The sequence below is a fragment of the Denticeps clupeoides genome, chromosome 9 (assembly GCF_900700375.1).
Source record: "Denticeps clupeoides chromosome 9, fDenClu1.1, whole genome shotgun sequence".
NCBI classification, from domain to species: domain Eukaryota; kingdom Metazoa; phylum Chordata; class Actinopteri; order Clupeiformes; family Denticipitidae; genus Denticeps; species Denticeps clupeoides.
The window spans coordinates 17248000-17270852 of NC_041715.1; the positions used below are offsets into that span (position 1 = coordinate 17248000).

At 45.5% G+C, this 22853-nt stretch overlaps 2 protein-coding genes across 2 annotated transcripts; both read right to left on the reverse strand.

Moving 5' to 3' along the window:
• Positions 1-1907: 1907 nt before the first annotated feature.
• asmt (acetylserotonin O-methyltransferase) lies at positions 1908-16440 on the reverse strand. Its single transcript, XM_028991920.1, has 8 exons — positions 16258-16440; positions 15846-16020; positions 14932-15061; positions 14577-14645; positions 12708-12826; positions 8341-8481; positions 7316-7438; positions 1908-3133 (listed from the first exon to the last, which is right to left on the reverse strand). The coding sequence occupies exons 1-8, from the start codon at positions 16333-16335 to the stop codon at positions 2919-2921; spliced, it is 1050 nt and encodes a 349-aa protein (XP_028847753.1). The 5' UTR covers positions 16336-16440; the 3' UTR covers positions 1908-2918.
• A 542-nt stretch (positions 16441-16982) lies between these two features.
• akap17a (A kinase (PRKA) anchor protein 17A) lies at positions 16983-22467 on the reverse strand. Its single transcript, XM_028990667.1, has 5 exons — positions 22331-22467; positions 21161-21942; positions 19940-20088; positions 18844-19084; positions 16983-18756 (listed from the first exon to the last, which is right to left on the reverse strand). The coding sequence occupies exons 2-5, from the start codon at positions 21914-21916 to the stop codon at positions 17938-17940; spliced, it is 1965 nt and encodes a 654-aa protein (XP_028846500.1). The 5' UTR covers positions 21917-21942; positions 22331-22467; the 3' UTR covers positions 16983-17937.
• Between the last annotated feature and the right edge of the window lie 386 nt (positions 22468-22853).

Here is a 22853-nt window from a genome sequence, read left to right on the forward strand (position 1 = left end):
AGAAAAGTATTCTGACCCTTTGCTTTCAAGAAGCTCCCTTTTTGGGAAAGATGTTTTTTTAAGCCTGGATCTGGGGATCCTCTGCCAGTCCTCCTTGCAATTCCTCTCCAGTTCTGGCAGGTTGGATGGCAAACGTTGGTGGACGGCCATTTTTAGGTCTCTCCACAGATGCTCAATTGGGTTTAAGTCAGGGCTCTGGCTGGGCCATTCAAGAACAGACATGGAGTTGTTGTGAAGCCACTCCTTCATTATTGTAGCTGTGTGCTTAGGGTCATTGCCTTGTTGGAAGGTAAACCTTCCTGAGGTCCTGAGCACTCTGGAGAAGGTTGTAGTCCAGGATATCCCTGTACTTGGCTGCATTTATCTTTCCCTCGATTGCAACCAGTCATCCTGTCCCTGCAGCTGCAAAACTCATCCACAGCATGATGCTGCCACCACCATGCTTCACTGTTGGGACTGTATTGGACAGGTGATGAGGTTTTCTCCACACATACCACTTAGAATTAAGCCCATCAGACCAGAGAATCGTCTCACCACCTTGGAGTCCTTAAGGTGTTTAGAAAACTCCATGTGGGCTTTCATGTGTCTTGCATTGAGGAGAGGCTTCGACCTGGCCACTCTACTATATAGCCCCAACTGGTGGAGGGCTGCAGTGGTGGTTGACTTTCTACAACTTTCTCCCATCTCCAGACAGCATTTCTGGAGCTCAGTCACAGTGATTTTTGGGTTCTTCTTTACCTCTCTCACCAAGGCTCTTCTCCCCTGATAGCTCAGTTTGGCCGGATGGCCAGCTCTAGGTAGGGTTCTGGTCTTCCCAAATGTTTTCCATTTAAGGATTACGGAGGCCACTGTGCTCTTAGACGCTTTGACCTCATGATTCTCATTTGCTCTGACGTGCATTGTGAGCTGTAAGGTCTTATATAGACGGGGGTGTGGCTTCCTAATCAAGTCCTGTCAGTATAATCCAACACAGCTGGACTCGAATGAAGGTGTAGAACCATCTCAAGGACGATCAGAAGAAATGGACAGAACCTGAGTTAAATATATGAGTGTCACAGCAAAGTGTCTGAATACTTTCCATACCCGCTGTATGATTAAATGATAAAGAATGCATACTTACAGTATATAGATGGGCTAATTTATTTTTTAAATATTCCAATATAAAATATATAAATACATATTAAAAAAAAACATTTCAGTAAGGGACAGTTTCATTAACCAATGAACATCTGTCCTTATGTAGTGCAAAATGAAACATGTAGAAATGAATTGGAAGACAGATCATTAGAGAAGAAATGATTTTGTCCAGCTTTATTACCAGCTTCCCCACAGGCCAGCAGGCTTCACTGCGCACTTGTCTGAATGCAAATAATATTCAGCTGGGCCACTAAGAATTTAAGATCAGCCACAGTCATTTATGCAGATTATAACACACAAATTCGGCATATATTCCCACACTGGTTCATCCGTCTGATTATTAACCCTCGTGCAGTTTCAACAATTCATTGCAAACATTACAAAATAATCATTTAATTATTGAGCCATTCTTTTCTGTAGGAATGGCTCTGCTTTTATCAATGATGGGGAAAATATCTTTATATTCAGAAAGACAAGTGAAACGCAAATGCAGAAACAAATGCTTTGGCTGCGACATTAGAAACCACAGGAAGAGCTCCATACCCATGCTGCGGGCACAGACAATATTATTCCAAAAGATTGTCCCTTATTTGATGATTTGACGCAATAAGCATATGGCCGCAATGTTGTGTAAGACGTCTCGCCCAAATCTCCAATCAGTGTTGAGCGGAGAGTTGGTGATTTTCATACTCATCGATCATTCTGTGACACTTGCGTTGGCAGATTGGGTTTTCTGAATTCTACTAAAATAATTTGGACAGGTGAACAGATTTGATATCAGAGTTCAGTTTTAATATGAAACAAGCCCCACAATGCACATATCTAGAAAGGCAGTATGAAAGTAACAATTAAATAATACTAAAAAACCACAACTTTAAAATAAAGCCATTGGTGTCAGGCGAGACTGGGAAATTCCACAAGCAAAGTGGTGATTGTGGCATCGCTGTAGTCAGGAGGCAAAATAAAAGTGAATGACAATCGATAGTTCGTGTAAATTGTCTGTGGCCCAGTTGTGCAGATCTCTGTCTGCAGAGTGAACATGAATATTATGTAACGTACTTGAATGGCTTTGTGTTGCTTGGCTGCTGCTGTTTGTTTTATGTGGACAATAATTTGGCTTCATTACTCCGACTTTCGTTACAGTGGTCTAGGTTTGTCGGCCGTCACCATCCAATCAAGGCAATCGCTCAGCATCACTTTGTATTGATTTGTTGTGATCCTCCATTCTCTGACATTTTAAGACGTATCGATCAGCCCCAGGAGGTCTTCACAAAATGTTTGGTCCATGCCCAGTGATCTGTGCGACGCCAGTTTAGAGTCATAGCTAAGGCCACAAGCAGTATGACATCATTACCTTCCCATGCAGAACGTTCCGGTCTGCGGAACATTGCAGTGCCTTTTTCTCATGCTAATCAGGTTAAGCAAGCTCAGAATGGCAAAAAGAGACATAAGCCAAGAACAGATTTTCTTTATTGAGGTTGAGATAAAGAAGGAATTTAAATGACATGCTACTTCAGGAGTTAAAAAGGTGAAAGGAACTTAATGGCAATGGCGGTTCTAGGATGTAAGGGGCCACCACGGGGCCACAATTGTGCACACAATCCCTGGCTTTGGTGAGGTTTAATCATTCACCAGTCACACCATGTTGACACACAAAAAAATAATAATTTGAAAAAGCTTACAATAGTAAAATCTCCATCTAATTGCTCTTGGACAAAGGACAGATGAGTGACTACAGATTTCAATCAGATTTCAGCCCTGTGGCCCCGCCCTCAGAACCACTACTGCTTCCTGGCTAGAACGGCATCGTAGATCTTGCCCGTCCTCTGGACCTGGATGTGGGAGAAGCCGGCGGCGGCGAGGAGGCGCCTGTACTCCGAGGCCCGCCGCTCCTTCCCCTCCGTCTGCACCAGCATGTTGAGGGAGTAGAGCTGGGCCGTGAGCGGCCCGCTGTCGTCCTCGCTCAGGAGGGCCTCCACCACCAGCACCGCGCCACCTGAACGTGCAGATAACAGTCCATTAATGTTTCATTCGCGCAGTGAAGGAGATAAAACACGGTGGGCTGGGAAGGTCGGGGGCTGGTGTTAATTCGAAATGACAAATGGCACGGATCAGTTTCACATCCCGCAGATTACGGTGGCATGTGGGGGCTTGGCGGCTGTGTATTTACATAGCACTGCAGTGAGAGAGTGTGTGTTCAGGTTGCTACCAGTTAATCAGCGGGAGAGAAAGGAGCAGCTGCGGGACCAGCTGCAGCACCAGGACTCAATCTCAGAGATGAATGAGCCCGTCGTCTCCCGGGGGAAGCCGGTGTGCCACTCCGATCCAGGCACCCTGGTCGCATCCAACCTCGCCAGACGGGGCGCCCAGTACATCCAGCCCAGTAGACATGAGAGCGAGAGCCATGCGGTGCAGATGTGAGGATTCCTTATCACCGTGGTAATTACTCTCACCGTAACGATAGAGATAGAGAGTCGCGCAGGGCACAGTTATTAGTTCAGCCTCACGTATCACTGTTACAGCTTCGCCCAGAAGATGAAATGCAAATGCACCATGAAGGACTGTGGGCCACAAAATTCTGCATGACGATGATTAAAAAAAAAACAACATCGCAATAGTGGGTGTAATATTCTTGTTTTCCATCTGTAAAAGCTGTTTTCAAGTTAAATAGCCATTTCTCCTATATTAAATTTGTTTTCATTAGAAAACGTGAACAACAGAGTTAAAGCAGCCAATCCATTGTGTTGCAGAGAAGTTTAATTAATTTATCCCCGGGCGCCTGTCATGGCTGCCCACTGCTCACCAAGGGAGATGGTTAAAAGCAGAGGACACATTTCATTGTGTCACTGTGTGCTGTGCTGCAGTGTCTCACAACGACAAGCACTTTCACTGCCCCAAGATCGTAGACATTTGCATCATGCACTTTGAAACATGAGCATTTAAACCAGATGCATGAAATAATATGCTTGTCCGGTTCATTTAGTAAGACTTCAGTTTTATATTATGTGGAACAACAGCATTTGTTTGCAAAAATCAAAATTCACCTCCAATCCATTTGCAGGTTAACAATCAGCACTACAATCAGTGCTACCTTATATGACAAGACATTTCAACACACCTTCACTGCTGAGAGTGACAGTTTAAATGTTTTTTCAATTTATTTCCATCTGATAACCTCTCTCTCTATTTATATTTATGTATACACACACACACCTCACAATTTTGTAAAAGATTTATTATATCTTGACTTGGGAAAACACCAAAGATAAGTGGTGAGTGTACAGCTTTCACAGCGAATCACTTTTTCCACATTTTGTTACGTTACAGCCTTATTCGAAAATTGATTACATTTTTCCTCAGAATTCTACACACAACCTCCCATAATAACAAAATGAAAAAAGTTTGCTTGATGCGTTTCCAAATTGATTAAAAAACTCAGAAATCACATGTACACAAGTATTCACAGCCTTTTCTGATCTCCCCTGATCATCCTTGAGATGATTCTGCAGCTTAACTGGAGTCCACCTGTGGTGAAAACACTTAATTTTACATGATTTGCAAAGGCACACGCCTGTCTGGAATCCTCTCAGAGACAATTCCAGACAGGTTTTTGAGACAATCCTCAGACACATGATTGTCTTGAGGCACAAATCTGGGGTAGGTTACAGAAACATTCCTGCTGCCTTCAAGGTCCCAATGAGCACAGTAGCCTCCGTCATCCATAAGTGGAAGAACTTCAAAACCACCAGGACTCTTCCTAGAGATGGCCAGACACCTAAACTGAGTGACCATGGGAGAAGGGCCTTAGCCAGGGAGGTGACAGAGGAGAACCTTCTAGAAGGACCATCATCTCTGCAGCAATCCACCAATCAGGCCTGTATGGTAGAGTGGCCAGATTGAAGCCACTCCTTAGCAAAAGGCATGTGGCAACCTTTGCCAAAAGGCACCTAAAAGACTATGAGCAACAAAATTGTCTGTTTTGTGATGTATAAGCCACTGAGGTGCCACTGAGCAAAGTACCGTCCCCACACACTGCTCCCCAGGTCATGGCTGCCCACTGTTGGGTTAAAAGCAGAGGACACATGTCCTGCTCCAGTGCAATCCTGAACTCAGACTTGGGCGACAGTTCACCTTTCAGCAGGACAAAGACCAGAAAACACACAGCCAAGATCTCAAAATGAGTGGCTTCAGGACAACTCTGTGAATGTACTTGAGTTGCCCAGCCAGAGCCCAGACTTGAAGGACATCGACAAGGTATTGAACAAAGGCTGTGAATACATTACATACGTTTTTTTATTTTGTATAAATTTGCCAGAAACTAAAGTAAACTTTTTTTCCCCACTTTGTCACTATTGGGTCTTGTGTGTAAAATTATGTGCAAAAAAAAATGCATTTGATGCATTTTGGAATAAGGCTGTAACATCACAAAATATAGAAAAAGTAATGCACTGTGAATACTTTGCAAATGCACTATATATATTTTGATGTCCCCTCAAAATCCACACAACAATGAATGTCTTAACTGCTGGAAGCAAAAGTGAGTACACCCCTAACTGTCCTAATCAAATGTCAAATATTCCACCACAAATTACAATGTGGCTCAGCTTATCAATTTTAAAACTTAATATACTAGTGTAAAAAAAACACGCTTGTTCTCGTGATGAATGTCCATCTGTAATTGGCTTGTTTTGTTTTTATTGTGGTTCAGTCGAGCGCGGTGTAAAAATCTGAGAACGCTCCTGGCACCTGCTGAGATTTCTGAAGCTGACAGATTTTCATGTTCTTTCTATCTTTGAGAAGAGCAGCTTAGGGGCTTCTTTGTGAGAAGCGTTTTGTTGACATTTGCATGTCCAGAGCAAAATAAAAAAAAGCCAAGTCCCCCCCAGCGAGGGCAAGTACCCCCAGACACTAACTCAGTTTCTCATGCTGCAGGCCAGGGCCGCTCCCAAACAAAACATTTCAACAACGATTCGTCAGCGCATGTACAGCCCCAGCTACTCTGGACATTTAGACGCGTCTCTGTCTCCAGCTTGGGTTTGTCTAGCTAAAGATTTCATTATCATCCCAGAGAGAGATTTTAAATGAAACAAATTAGTAAGGGGTTCTGGAGGGCTACCCACGGCAGAATTGTGTTATTAGGAATCATGAATCAGGCTCGCTACGTGATGTGGGTAAAGAGTGCTGAGTGGCACGGGGATCAGGAGCCATGTTGACGCGTGTTGTTTTTTACGGCCTTGCTGCAGGGGAGCTGTTGATTGTTGGGGTTTTAAAGGGGGTTTGGTAATGTTGTCGTGTTAAAGGGTTTTTAACCTTCTCTGCTTGCAGCACAGTGAAAATATTCATGCAGTTCTTTTGTTATAAATTGCAGGAACTATGGTATGTTGCTCTTATGACACTAACACTGGGCTGAGCAATATAATACACACAGAAATATACATTATATGCAAACTATATATACACATCACCTTGTTACATCAAATGGTCATATTGCTGTTAAACTGAATGTGACTTGAAAACATTAGTCAGGATATATAATCGCATATATATATATATGTATATACATGCATATAGAGAAATGTATATATGTATATAGAGAAAAAGAGAAAAGAGTTGTTCTCTGAGATGCAATACAGTATTGTTCTCCATCTGTAGACTTTTGCTTGTAGGAGATCAGTCATTAGTTTACAGAGTTGTGAGAGACCGACACCTAGCTCTTCTAGCACCATCTCTACATATCAACACTTTTTCTCGATTAAATTATTGTCACTTTGACTTTTTAACCATTATGTTCGTGCTTTAAATTTTTGGACAATCCCTTCCTGAACAATTTTAGAGTTACTGTTGGGAAGATGAAAGTTTGTTCGCTAGCGTTAGGTAAAATGAGTCCTCGGGATTTACATTAATAAATAGAAACACAATCTTTAATCCCCCACATTTTGGCACATAATGCTGCACTTAGTGAGAGTTTGAAAATAGTGCCCATTAAAGAGTAAATGGTTTTGGACCAAATGACCTCATTTGAAGAAAGGGTCACAGCAACTCATAAGATTGTGATCTGACACTTATTTGAGCAAAATCTTTTACAATCACAAATGTAGGCTTTGGTCTAACAGCTTCATACTTTAATGTGGCACCCATCTGTGATTATTGATTCATATTATTGCACTGAAGTCTCTACCTGCCCTGCAGGACCGGTAGACTTTGGTCAGCAGCTCCACGTTGCGCTCGTCAGTCCAGTCGTGAAGGATCCTGGCCAGGATGTAGAGGTCTGCTTCGGGCAGCTCATCCTCGAAAAAGTCGCCTGCAGCAGGAACACATGCGTCAGAAGAGCCAGCGACCTCCAGCCCACGTGCGTAATTGCATTCAGCAACACTCCCATCCCCAATCGCTCAAAATCCTCTTCAGCTCCATGAGCGATGGCACGAGCAGGGGGGAAATGATACAATTAGGAAATACGAGCCACAATCTCTGTTACGTGGCCATGACAACAGTCGCGAGGCATAAATCACTTTAATTGTTCTCCTCTGCACGTGACCAAAATGCCACTCCATCAACCCGTCCACGGGAAAACAACGGCTCAGTCGCGTTTGGTCCTCTTCACGCCAGTCACTGCAGGCCACGCGCCACTCCGGCCCATTTTTATACTAATTGCCGCGGTCGGTCAGGTCATTACGGACACTTGGCAGCAGGCTGCCGTACCACGCAACCTTGACCCGTCCTGTGGGGTGGGAGTGAAGAGTGAGCCTCATGTCCTGGCCTGGCCTCCTGGTGGCCTCGTAGCGCACTTCAGTGCCGACCTACATAATCCGACATGTCTGTGTGTGGCATGAGCCCAGCTCTCTCAGAAGCTCCTTCAAGGCTCGTGCAGCCCGGGCCCCGTGCTGCTGGACGCGAGCTGGATCTGCCACATAAACGAAAGGGCAACTCGCTAATTGCCGTTAATTAATACGTCCTGGTGAGTGACGAACCGAACGGCGGCAGCGTGTATTAAAGAGGAAATGGGCGCTGTGGAACGCCACTAGGCCAGGGTCCCTCGTGCAGAAACTCATTTCTGTGCTGCTGAAGGCCCCGACTGCAGCTTCAGCTCTGTGACAAATCACCCGTGTACAGAAAAGCTCTTCCTCCCGCCACAAGGTATTGATTTTTCTCGGCCGCGCCCACGCCCCTTCTTCTGTGTCCCCGGATGAGTTGATGCATGCGCACCTTCATGGAACAAAATTCGCTTGTCCTCGATGGAGAGGAAGTGCTCCCTCGCTGTCTGCACCACCTTGGGAAGGTCAAAGATGGTCACGGTGCATTCAGGATACGCCATCGTGCACTGCCTAGCTAATGCACCACTGCAGCCTGCAAAGGAAGCAGAGGCAACAGTAAAGCACGCTTCACCCCAAGACAATTGCTCGCGCCTTAAAAAGGTAAAACCATCGAAAGTCGACATGGAAAACTATTCATCTGGTCGTTTCAGATCCAAAGCTGATTGTCATTGTGAAACACTGCAGCACAGCACACTGCGACACAACGAAATGTGTCCTCTGCTTTTAACCATCACCCTTGGTGAGCAGTGGGCAGCCATGACAGGCGCCCGGGGACCAGTGTGTCGGGACGGTGCCTTGCTCAGTGGCACCTTAGAATGGAGGTCTAATAAGAGCTCATTCATGACAGTTAAGTGTAATAAATAAAGACAACTTCTGTTCTCTTGCATTACGTTCATCCTGTTTTATGTTCCGTCACATGACCCAACCAGGAAGTGTGTCCCTTCACACCCAGTTGTGAGAGAAGACCTTACCAGGACTAAGCTAAGCTAGCTAGTTAATCGGCTAGGCTAGTTATTGTTTTCCTGTCATTTTTGCTATTTTATTTTGGTTATTATCTGTGTGTTGTTCAGAACAAAATGTCACATTCAAATACGTGAGGTAAGCATAATTTACAAGTATTTTGTGAAATTTGTTTTAGAATTATTACTCTGTATCAGTGACCGTTTATAACGCTGCATCCGTATAAGTGGCTAATTGCGTTGCTATTTGGTCAGATAAAAAATAAACATCTTTTTGTCAGATTGAGTGACAGTTGGAGGTGTTGCGGCATGTTATTGCAGCCAAAAATTCTGACGCAGATAACCTTTGATCTAAAACGGGGGGAAATAAGGAAAAAACCCCAGATGTGCAACCCTGTTAGTCGCACTTCTATTAATATTAATAATGTCAGTGACATTAACTGTTCGGAGAATGTTGAGTGACGTTGGAGTTGTGATCCAATCGACTGCAAATTCTTACTTCATCAACCTGCTGCCACTTTTACGGGTTACCAATGCAACAAATTACTATTATGTTTAGTAAGTTAAATTTTATTCTGTGATAGTTTCCCTGCGCTGCGTAAAAAAAGAATATATGGTATAGGGGGCGTTCGCCCATCAGAAGGTCGGAAGTAAAGCACCGCCGATCTAGCTGCCCGTTTGGTAGTTGTGAAGGTCACTGACACCCCTGTGTAAGAGGCACCGACCCAGGGCAGCATCTTGTGGCCTTCTGATCCAAACCTTTCTTACTTCTGATTATTACTTTGCAAGACTATTCATTTGAAGAGAATTGTTATTTTACATTTACTTGGCGTACAGAGCAGGAAGAAAAATAAGCACTATCGAATCTACCCGTCAGTCACGGTTTAAATATGATGCTATCACCAACAGGGGCATTTGTCAGAGTTGGGAAACATGTGACTATGGGAGCAGCAAATAAGCATCGCTCGTCACCATCCATAACTCTAAATGCCGCCTGCCGCGGTGATTGAGTGCTCGTGGCAGGAAGTTGCTCCTCACTGAAGGTATTTGGCTCAGTATTCAGCAGGGATACCACACATGGGGGAGGGGGTGGATTCGAAGTGATCGCTGCTCCCTTCATATTCTCAATCTCTCTCGTCCTCACACACAGAGGCCTCTACAAATCAGCCGCGTGACTCTTCGCTCCCGTCGCTGCCATCCCGGTGGCACGTCACGCGCTGATTGGTCCTCTGCAGGTTGACGGCAGCACATTGCAAGGTCCCTCCTGCCCCTTTCTCTGGGCCTTTCGCGTCTGAGCCGAGCGCCTGCTGCAGTCATCTGAGGGCGGGCCGCTGCTCAGATGTTCTGAGGTGACAACGTTCAACAGGCTTCCATGGAATAAAAGCCTTGCAATCGAAGGCGATTAGAAGCGACAGCAGCCTTGTTTGCTGAATAATGAAAGAGAACGTTCATGCCAGGCCCAGAGACGCACTGACAGATCTGCGTGCAAGGGAATCTGCTGCGCCGGCCCATAATCCCCTCTGATTTCTTCAGTCTGGCTTGTCAGTTTATCAGAATCTCCTGGGGGCGCAGATGAAAGAAGACAAGGAGGGGGGGGGGGGGGGGGGGGGTCGGGGTGAATAGATACCGCTGCACCACCTCTGCTCATGGAAGCCCCCGAGCTGGTCTGTGAAACAGGCCCACAATTTCATATAGCAGCTCCCCCGGGCAGACCTAAGCACATCACTCACCCCACTGGGACCGGGAAGGAACTCAACAGTCTTTTTTCTCTTTGGCAGGGTGGCAGGCGTCTAAATGCACTTCTGAACTGGCACCAAGTGGGCCTTGTACGTAGCTGTAAGGTCAAAGGCATCCTCAGGATTTAAAAAATGAATAGATAAAACATGCCAGAAACACGTTCTCTAATGATGAGGCACTGCTGGGCGTGGCCTTAAATTGTCCAGAATGAGGAAGTAAATAATCAGGTTCCTCCCATATTAAACAATGCTTATACAAAGATCCAAAGATCACGTTCTAGGGGACAGAAATATTTACACACCAAGTATCTTCCTCCAAGAAACAGGTCCGCTGCTGTCTGATCGATTTTAAACCAGATAAGTAGGGTTTAGAAACTGGATGGGTGTATGGGTCGGCTCACACATAATGTCCAGTTATAATAAAATAATAAATCAATTTAGAAAAATCTATCGAAGTGTAACTCATCAACAGACACATTAATGAATAGAATAGCCAATAAATGAACCAACGGTGGATAAAAACAAACATCAGCTCAATGTTTCAAACCACGTCTTTTCGCTCTCTCTCTACTCTGAGTCCTGCCTCTGCAGCGTGAGAGAGGGAAAAATGTTTTCCTCTGTTCTGGTGGGCATTACATTACAGCACAGCCCAGCTGTGAGCTGGCAGAGCCGGTCAGGGGTCTTCCTCAGCAGGGTTCTCAGACCCAGCAGGAGCTCTGAGCCTGCAGATCTCCACTGTGTCCCCAAAGCGCCCCCTGGTGGCTGAGGCGACCACACACGCACACACACACACACACTTCAGACAGGACGGCTGCATGCTTATACCTTCTCGGTGTCGGTAAAAGCCTTTGCATGGTCCGCCTGGGTCCTGAGATCTAATTGGATTATGGGGTTTCAATATTTGGACGTGCCTGTACTTTATTGTCATGGCAATTTATTCAAGGTGAAGAGTGACATTAGAGAGGTCACACCGGCAGCTCATAGCGCACCGCAGCCATTTACTTTCACCTGGCCACGATACAGCCCCCTCAGCCATTTCAGCCTAAGCGGTGGCTGCACTCACAACCTCAAAATAATGAGATCAATCTGCCCGTTACGCGCCGCCGGCCCTTTCCGCTATTACAAAAAAAAAGAAAAAAAAAGAAAAAGTGCCTGAGCATGTTTGTTGTCCATGCTGCCAGGGATCAGACCTGGCAGGGGAGGAGATGCCACCCGCCGGCTGTGGCCGACTGCAGTGCCCTTCCACAGGGCAGCAGAACACTGCGGCACACATCACCCGCCTGACCAAACCGCGACTCGCGGGGACGGAGAGCCAAACCGTCTACTTCCTTCCAAGTGCGTCCAGCTCAAGTGGGACTAGATTCCTTCGGTCAAAAACACCCAACAAGAGGTTAAAGGTTAATTATTCAATTATCACAAGGCTGAAAATATGCTTTTGCGTGGAAACAAAAGCTGTAAATGTGAAGTGAACGTTCCTGTGGTTTACACCATCAGCTAAATAACCACAGCTCCAGCATTGACGGCCTTCCAACTGGACACAACGGCCCACCTTCAACCTCAGAGCCTCAGGGATGACATAGGCTCTCATTGGCTGTAACTCAACACATCTGGTCAATGACCAATAAGCAAACACCACGTCCAATCTCTCTGTAGAACGGACCATGCTGCCCATGTAGATATTTGTAGATTTTTTTTTGTGGCTGTGAAATATGAATGGAAAGTGAAGTGATTGTCATTGCGAAATACTGCAGCACAGCACACGGTGACACAACAAAATGTGCAGTGTGTGGGGACGATGCTTTGCTCGGGATTCAAACCGGCAACCTTCTGATTACATTTAAGGCATTTGGCAGACGGCCTTATCCAGAGCGACTTACAACGTGCTTCCATGTTACCATCAATGAAGTGATCAATTCTGGTTCACTAGGACCCCAACTATGAATACAATCTTTTTATTCACAGGGTCGCTTCCTTAACCGCTAAACCACCACTGTCCCTATATGAAATATGAATTTTTGGAGCCACGATTTCGGGCTCTTCGTAGTACCAGACGTGCTGCCTACCTCCAAGGTCGTAGATGGTCCGGAAGGAGGACAGATCGAATGCCGTGACCACGTCTCTGCCACAGATGTTCCAAACAGAGTTCATGAGCTGCATGAACTTAACCATCTCCGCTTCGGACCTGGAAGAAATGCATTAACTTATCGACAGAGCACAGCTACAGCTTAGGCAGAGAAAAAATTTGCAAGGTTGATCAGAGCGCGAGTGATCTCAGTGGGCACTTCGGCGTTTGCCCATTTGTATTATTATTGTTATTATATTGAAAAGTCTGGAGTTCCTTAGCACAGTTCTACTTGTTCATGTCTCCAGGAAGCCGCTGTACCACTACAGGCTTCTGCCACGAGCTGAGCTACTTGATACTGTCATCCCTGCAGGGCAGAGCAAACAGAGCATGTGGGCTAAACGGATGGAGGCCGCGATGTGGCCGGGCGGCAGCCGGCCCCTTCTCGCGGCCCGCGGTCACCCTGAGCCTGATCCAATTTCCCTCCACGACTCAAGCACCCAAATGTCAAGCTTTTCATATTGAAAGAAGTCCCAGGGCAGCCGGCCCCACAGCAGCCAATCATTAGTCACCGGCTCATGGCAGCCTGGCAGTAACCTTGGAGAAGATTCGCGTTACGAATACTGCAGCAGACAGCTCCGCGGAGCCCCGGGGCTGGAGGGCGTTTTCAGAGGAGCTCAGTAACTCATGTGTTTATTTCCTTTTTCTTAAAAACAATCTATCCCCCCGTGGGCAGCCGGGCCACTGTGAATGCACCCAACGGTGCTCAATGCATCAAATATAGATCTTCTATACCGCCAAGAATGAAATGGGGACAAGTTCTGGGGACAAAAATACAATTTAAATGCATCACTTACTCAATATAAGAAGAATGAAAACCTGCTAATTTTACAGAAAAAATGTTATACATTTAGGCTGAAGACTGTATACATGACAAATACAGTAATCTACAGTGCACATGTTACATGTACGTATCAACCCCTATGTGTAAGCAATAGAAGTTCATGGTACAACATTTTGGTACATCTTATTTTGTAAATCAAAGTGTTACCATAAAATTATTAACAATTAATTAAAAATAAATTAACAAAGGTGTTTTGATCATTTAATTTCAAAAGTTAAACTTTGAATCAAGTAATGACTGCATTAATAAAGATAATTATCTGGATTTTGAATGATAATTGATAAAAAAAAAGTACAGAAACAGGAGAAAAATAATAATAATGATTAAGATGTACATTTATATATTCAGTTTAATTTATCTGTCCAACCTGCTTTCTCTAAGCACAGAACTTGTGAATTGTGTCTCATATTAGCAATTTTGAGAAATATGAAGAGTCCTATTTCAAGTCATGACTATTTCATCCTTAAATCATTACATTTACAGCATTTATCATCTGACACTAGATGCAGCGCTGGAATGAATAGCTTCTGATGGCATCTCTCAGCCGAGCCTCACTCCCGCAGTGAGGAATGGCAAGGTCACCACACGCCAACACCCACCCCCATCAAAAAGCCATTAAAGTCCAACTGCTTGGTCATCACACACCACAGCCTCGAAAACCCACCACGTAGTTGCTCTTAACCTATAAATAGTGATCTTTCTGGGAGGGAAAGGAGAGGAGTGGAGGAGGGCAGGAGCATCTGCAGCCATCTGAGCAGATTGTAGATCAGTGGACACTGGTGAGATAGCGCCGGAGGACAGAAACCTGTGCTTATCTGTCATCTCAGAGAGAGCTGTTGGGTGCCAGGAAATCAATTATGGCCAAGATGTGACAGCTTCATATGCACGGAGGGAGCAGATGCATCGTGGGAATGTTAATGAGGCCCTGCATGAGGCACGCTGAGGAGAAAAGAAATGGACGCTCACCTGTAGAGCGCCTCAAAAAGATCTTTGGAGCTCACACCAAAGGCCTTCTGGTACTGGTTCCTGCCTTCCCTGTGATAAGGAGGGGGAAAGCCCGGCACAAGTTCATTTTGTTCTCCTATTGTGTCTCTTCACATCAGTGTGGGTGAAAAAAGTAACATCTCTTCAGAAAGAATTTCATTTATTTTCATTTCGGTGGAATGTCAAGGATTTTTTTTACCAGATATGAAAATTTTTTTTTAGTTGGCACAGGTAGTGAATGGTTGGAATGGTATGAAATTATTAATACCTTATATAAGCATTTCTTATCATTGCATCATTCCATGTTTGAAAAAAAATTTCATTAAGAAGGCCTCACCTGACTGCATCGGTCAGGTAGTGCCAGCATAAGTAGATGGTTTTGGAGTTGTACTGGATGGAGTGGTAGAGTGACTGCGGACTCGCCTTTGTCAGGTATCTGTCGGACATCTCTGTGTTCCTGTAGAGAACTTCAGAGGGCGGCCAAGACAGATACAGGAAATGAATGCTATTGCATGCTATTGATGCTATTGCATCTTAATCTCAGCAGATCCTCCACTTTATCCCGACGGCTGAGATTACATTTGTTCAGAGTCTCCACACATCACACATCTCTGTACAGAAACAAACGCTGCCTGCTCATTAACAGAGTTCTTACACTTACGATATTAGTACACAAAGTTCATACTATTTCTGGAAAAAAATTGTGGAGTAAAGTGATGGTGGTCTTTTGTGGTCTTGAGTAAATTAAATAGTTTTTTTGAGCTGACCCAGCACATGCTCCTTCCGGATTGGTCAAAGTAAGTAGTGGTTCCCATTGTGATTTTTGATTACACCAATTAAAAATGAGTATGGCTCTTCGGGTTAATGCATTAATCGCTGCAATTCAGAAAAAAAATGAACACCATTAACAAGGCTGTCTTTTGTTTACATCCTTTGTATCGAATTATACATTTTATTTACTGTCAACATCTAGATCTCAGTCACTCCCCATCTTAGCTTTCTAAGATGCATTATAGCAAGCTGCAGTCCTAAGAATAAATGTTAATTGTGATTCAATCATGCAAATTAGATAAAAATTTTCAGTTAATTAACAACTCTAAAGACATACTTCAATTATATGACATGGTGTAAGTTTTCAGAGCAGATTACTTCTGATGGTTCATTTTTAAACGTAACTGGATACACACACTTAAAAATTTATATCCAGACCTAAAATCAATTTGCATGAATATATCAGCATGTATGCGAGACCTTCCTCATCTCCACGTTGGGCGCTCAGAAGCTCCAGGCCGGCGCATGCAGAGAGAAGGCGCTCGGTGCCATCCTCGCTGGTGCCCAGGGCCCGCGCTACCTCTGCAGCGGACAGGGGACGCTCGGAGTCGTGCAGGCACTCAAACACCCCCAGCTCACAGGCCGCAAACAGGGTCTGCCGCAGGAATTAAAGCGGGGCAGTTGCGCAATCGGCTTAATTCAGGTCAACTATTATCCGAACGACACTATATTGTGCAGCAATACAATGGCAAAAATAACACACAGAGCAACGCGCATGATGGAAAGAGGCTGCAAACTCCTATTACCAATCGCAGTTCAGCTCTACTTCTCATACACGACCGCTTTATAAAGCCAGGAGAGCGTATGATGCGCACGCCGCTCTCCATTTTACCTTCGACACCAGGAAGCCTTCCATATAGTCCAGAATTTTCCGAGGATAAGAACGATCCTCCTCCTTCTTTATGCTCATGTTTTCCCCCAGCCAAGATGCGGCTCGTAACGGGCAGCGCGGATCTGATTTAGAGAGTGGAGTTTTAATAAGTCGTCACCACCAGCGACGGTAATCAGATTACCAAGATTACGAGTGGGGGCTTAAACATACGAACCAAGCGTTTTTGGGGTTGACACTCATGGGCCGAGCAAATCACGAACACTGTGTCGTTCGTTTAAAAGCAGTGGAGGATGGAGGAGGTCAAAGTGCAAATGATCAGAATGTGGCAAAGCGGGAGTTGATGCCGCAGCCATATTAAAACTCGATGACAACGGGATTATCCTGGCAACACAAAGCCCCTTAACACCGACTGAGATGTCACTACACAAACATAAACGTGAGCCGCACCACGTCTGAAGAAGCAGTAGTGACCTCTGGTGACACAATACCATAAAGGCGCTGTTCTTTCATTTAAAACCAGATCCAAAACCTTCACGTGGGTCTTATTTCCAAGCGGTCCGCATTACTGCAGGTTCCAGCTCATTCCCTTTCCAAAGAGATAATAAAGAGAGCATTTTAATATTCAATACATTGACATGAACACAAGTTGTTTTTAGTTTAGAACCAAGGAATTCATGAAGATGAACCTTCTATGAAAAAGTGCAGGTAAAGACACGGAAACTGTGTCATGGTATTATGAAATGGACAAACATGTTTTATTGGGATCCTGAAACGTTTGAGTACTGTACAGTACAGGCAACATGGTCTGAAAAGGAGTCCTTTTTCCAAAGCCAAGGAAATATACGGCCTGCTAAGGTGGTCAGCAGACCACCAACTACAACTTAAAATGTGAATTAAAATCAGTCTTGGAGCAATCTCAACAATTTAGCGAATAGTGCCAAACAACGCAAAAGGTTTCCATATTCTTGTGAAAGGCCAACGCAAGTTTGTATTTCTTGTGTTAGTTGTTGTTCTAAAGGGCCATGCATAGCAGCCATGTTGCAAAATAAGAACCTTATATGTGAAACGTTCCCGTTATGTCTGGCTTTATGTCATTTTTCACTTTTAAGGGCGTGATTTAGAAGCAGGTTCTAAAACTGGTCCTGGCAACCACTGTCACAACCAAATGGATGAATTAAATGTAGTGGCAAATGCTAATTGCATTTGGTCTAATAGGGTATTTTAAACCAGAACTTTTTTTTTTGCATAATTTTCTACATATGTTCATTTCTCCCTGTCGCCCTTTATTATGCCGCTTCTAAACTCGTTTTAAGATCAGTGCTTCGGCATTAAATGAACAGGAACAGGAATTTTGCGTTTTATGTATCACGTATTTAAATCACAGTTCTAAAAAATTAAGTTATTTATTTGAAGAAAATCAGTTCTACATGAATAACGTTGCTTTCTTGGCAAAAACGAAAATCCAAATAAAACGGCTAGATTCCTATTTTTAAGAGACCGTAGTTTTCCCTAGACGACACGCCGGATGAGGTATTACTTCTCCGCTGCTCCGCCGACGGGGAGCAGCAGACTCTGAACTCTGAAACCTGCACGGCCATTACAGTCAAACGTCATCGAAAGAAACTTCTCAGCCTTGTTCTAAAAACCAAATAAAATGAAAAAAAAACCTAAAGAAGAAGATTAATGTCTTCTCGAGTGGTCCTTGTCCCTGGAGTGGCTTCTATGCCGGTGGCCCCGCCTGTCCCGACTGGAAGAGGACGACCTTCTGCTGCGGCTCAGCCTGTGGTCGTGTTTGCCCCGGCGTCTGGGGCGGGAGTGGACGCTCCTGCTCCGCCCTCGGCCGGAACCATCGCCGCCGCCGCTGCTGCTCCGCCCACTGTCGCTGCTTCTCCGAGTGCTGTAGCTCCTCCCGCGGCTGCTGGTTTGGCGGCGGCTGTTGCTCCGCCTTCTGAGGCCGGACCCCCTCCGGCGATCTCGGCTGCGTCTTACTGGGGTGACGCTGCAGCTCCTGCTCCTCCCATGGCTGTGTCTCGGAGAGGTTCTGTGCCGGCCTTGACTCCGCCTCCTTCCCGTCTGGGTGTGCAGATGGCTGTTCTCTTCTGTTCCCCTGCGCTCGCGGTCTCCTTTCTTCTGGACACCCGCTCGGTTACCGGGCTCCTTCGGCCAGACGTGATTGACATCAGGAGCAGGGTCACCTTTGGTTCGGTGCACGCCATTAACCTGAGCTACGTCCTCGCTGGCCCCCGGCGCGGGGACCACGCCCTCCTCCGCCCCGTCGGCGGACGCGCTCTTCTTCAGCATGTTAGTCAGCAGGCGGTCCCTCAGCTCCCGCTCTTTCTTCTGCAGCTCCAGAGCGCGGGCCTTCTCCCCCTCCACCCGCCGAAGCTCCGCCTCCTGCTGCTGCCGACGCTCCTGCAGCTCCTGCTTCTGCACCTGCTCCTCTTCCTGCTTCCGCGCGAGCTCCGCCCTTTCAGTCTCTGCCTGCTGCTGTTTCAGAGCCTGGAAAAAATAAAACACAGACACAAAATGGATTGGTGGCGTCGGGTCTGCACTCCAACCCGTCTGAAGGAGTCGCGGCGGTCTGACCTTCGCCCTGCTCAGCAGCTCAGCGATCAGCTGAATGGACTCCAGGTTCCTCTGGGCCAGCAGCAGTTTCCTCTCCTCCAGGGCGATTTTCAGCTGGAGTTTCTTCTGCTCCTCCTCCTGCAGCTTCTTCACCTTCTTCTGGTTCCTCTTCTCCTCCCTCTCCTTCAGCTTCTGCTCGCGCTTCCGCACTTTCTCCTCCCGCCGCCTCTCCTTTTCCTCCTCCTCCAGTTCCCGCTGTCTCCTGCCAGTCAGTCAATCAAAATCCTCACTGAGCTCTTTTACAGGATCAGCCCACTTGTCAATCAATGTTATTCAAACAGGCAGTCGGCATATTCGGTCATTTCTTAGTTTTATACGGCAAGGTCTGATGTAGGACATCATTAGTTTTACAATAGCCTAAATACAACTTTAAAAGGTCCCATGACATGAAAATGTGACTGAGATTATTTAACATGTCTATGGTCCTGCACTGACTAGTAATGGCGATAGGTGTAGCGTTTCGGTCATTCTGCTTCACTGTTCAGAGAGCAGACGCTCAGACAGCCCCGTTTCTCATGCTTTTTCCGTGCAGAGAATTTCCCACCCCTCCCCTAAAACATTATCTCCATTGACCATCATGGCTTCCGAACGTGCAAAGCACAAATTAAATTGTTTTATTTCCATCAGTGGGTTCATTTTGTATTTTTTCTGGAAAAATGCAGACACAACTTCCTGTCTGCTCCAAACACTGTGGTTGGTGAACGGTGTTGATGACGTAGTTGAATGTTCCCTCAACTTCTAAAGGCCGCTCTCCCCCTCGTCCCGCCTCTCTCCTCCTCATTAGCATTTAAAGCTACAGACACTGAAATGGTGCTTCCTGGGAAATCTCACTGTGGGACTGGATCAAATTGGCTGTAATTCTGCACAGTATTAGGGGATCAACAAGACCGATATAAAAGCCAAAAAAAAACATTTCATAATAGGGGACTTTTAAAAGTTGGGCAATATAAAAGTCTGGTTGGAGATGCATTGTGAGAACCAAACAACCGGGCAACATGCTGCAGATGAAGCAGGTGTAATGGGATGTGACAGTGAGTGGAGGCGAGCAGCAGGATACCTCTCTTCTTCCCGGCGCCGCTCCTCCTCTTCCTTTTCCCTCCGCTTCTGCTCTTCTCTCTGTCTCTCCAGCTCCTGCAGCTTCAGCCGTTCCTGCTGCCTTCTCTTCAGCGCCAAGTCGCTCAGGTGTTTTGTGGTGTCAAAGGTGACCTTAGGATGTGACATTCAGAACAACTCGGGTTATTCTTTCATGACTGAAATGGATTTACTACTTTTTTACCTTTACAGACACCATCCTGATGGATGATATTTATTTCATATTTATGATTCTACTTTTTTTTTTAAAATAGATTGTTATTTAAATTTAGCAAATATAGTTCTTCCTTTTTATCTGCATTTATGAGTAACAACCAGTGGCCATGTACCTCAAATGGCACTAAACATGGAGTCATTTTGAATAGTCCTTTTTGATCATTCTGGGAGAAGATTCAAAAGAAAACATGGAGGATCGCCCACCCTAATACACATACAGTGTAATACAGTATCCATTAGATTTGCTTTCTTGAACACGTTTATGCTTGGAGAGGCGGGAGGGGGTTTGGAATAATGGATATAAACCCCTTTTCCCATCCCTTCACACCACATTTTCACCAGAGGCCTTTGTTCACCTTGGATTACAACAGTTTGCAGAATGAACTTTGAAAACAACAATATGGCCTCGAGTCCAATTGGCTGGAATCCCCGAGGTGACGGTGCTACTTTACTTAAACACACTCCATCTGGTATGGTGCCTATGAGCCAGAAGAACATTCACATTTGCCGCGTTTATCAGTCGTCCTTATCTGGAGCGACTTACAGTCAGTAGTTACAGGGACAGTCACCCTGGAGCAATTTAGGGTTAAGTGTCTTGCTCAGGGACACAATGGTAGTAAGTGGGATTTGAACCTGGGTCTTCTGGTTCACAGGCGAGTGTGTTACCCACTAGGCCACTACCACGCAGTCTCAACAGACAAGACCAGAAGTCCCAGGTTCAAACCTCACTTACTACCATCGTGTCCCTGAGCAAGACACTTAACTCTGAGCGTCTCCAGAGGGGACTGTCCCTGTAACTACTGATTGTAAGTCGCTATGGATAAGGGCGTCTGATAAACGCGATCGTCTTGGACATCTACCTTCATTTTAATCCCTGGTGCCTGCTGCGATTAGAAATGCAGCCACGGCGAGATGATTATTAAAATTAGCTAATTCCATAATAGCTAAAAAATCTCTGAGGCCATCCAACCTTGATATTACATGCCACCGCTTTGCCATCGTCACCCTTGTGCATCAGCTTCATGCCTCGTAAGGCATCCATGGCCTTAGTAAACCCAAAGTATTCCTGGTACTGGACGTATCCCTCGAAATTCAGATGTCCCCCAAACGTGAAGGTGTTGAAGTTCTTGTCGGTCATCTCCTCCCTGTAAGGATCCAGCATGGGGATGTCCACGTTCCGGATCTTGCCGAAGGACTCGAACACCGCCCACAGAACGGCTTCGGCGGGCCGGTCTGGGCAGCAGTCCTTCTGGGCAAACCACTTGCATGGCAGCCCCTCAAGATGAATGGTGTCAGGCCGCTCCCCCGGGACAGTTTCGTTCATGTCCTTGGCGTCCCTGAAGAACGCGTCCCAGTCGTGGCGCGTAGGGAAGTCCGCCTTGTTTTCCGCAGCTCGTATCTTCAGGATGTCAGTGAAGCCGCTTAATTTGATGCTCTTCCCATCCAGTTTGGAGATGAACTTCTTGACCACGCTTTTGTTCTCCACCTCCCCTTCGAAGCGGATGAAGTCCATGGTGCTTTTGGAAATCCGCAGGGAGGAGAACTGGTCCGGCTGAATCATGCTCTTCAGCCTCTCCATGACCTCCCAGTTGGAGATTGACTTGCCTGGCATCTTGAGCTGGGGGAGGGCAACGCTGATCGTCATCTTGGCGATGGGCTTCAGGTACAAGTTGTACTCGGGGCAGAGTTTCACGGCCTCGGTAGTGTCGTGTACTATGGTGGTCATCTTGACAACGACTGCAAACCTGAGACCTGAGAAAGGAAGAAGAAGAACGTTTAGCTGGCGTCGGCTGATTATAACACGAGAAATAAAAAAACATTTCCTCTGCTTAAAACAACCTGCTTTGTACTTGTGTACGGAACCGTGCCGCGAAGCTAACAGGCTAACTGACCCCGCCAAGGTTCCAAATTACAGTTTCAGAGCAGCTGAAGTAAGAAATGTGGCTGCTGGTCAGCGCATCAGCATCTTTCACCGGCATGAATAATAAAAAAAGGAGAAATAAAAAGCAGCAGCACTCGGTCAGCCGGCTTCTCTGCGAAACTAAACGAGGAACCTGCGGTACTAGCCTAGCGTCACAAACCAAAAACGCCGGAGAGCGAAAAAAAACTTCCAGCAAAGGCGCCGGTGAGCGAAACCAACCTTCTATTACGCTGGCTGTCGAAGCGGCTACGTCGGCACCATAATTAAAGGCGGTAACGTAACGACGGTCAACTTAGCAACTACGCTAATTCCGAGCAGAACGTAATGAATAGAGAAACACTTCCGGTTTAACAGAGGTGACGTAATAAGTAGCGGAAGTACTTTACATTTGCAATGAGCTGTATACTTAAAAATGAAAACAATCCCAGAAATAATAATATCGCGCTTAATTATGTTGCTCTGTTATGCGCTTATTGCAGTCATTTTGTTTCTGCTGGTTGTTTATATGATTTACAGACAATTGTTTGTTTAACCCTGCGTCATTTCGCCACCTACCGGTTATATGATTACGGTTTAGTTGATTTAATGTTTGAACATTTAATTATTTAATTACTAGTACATTATTTCTAAGTTACACACTTCCACTACTGATTCAAATACGGCTGAGTGTTCTTATATACATATATATACAAATATACATATAAATGTGTGTGTGTGTGTATATATATAAAAATAAAAATTC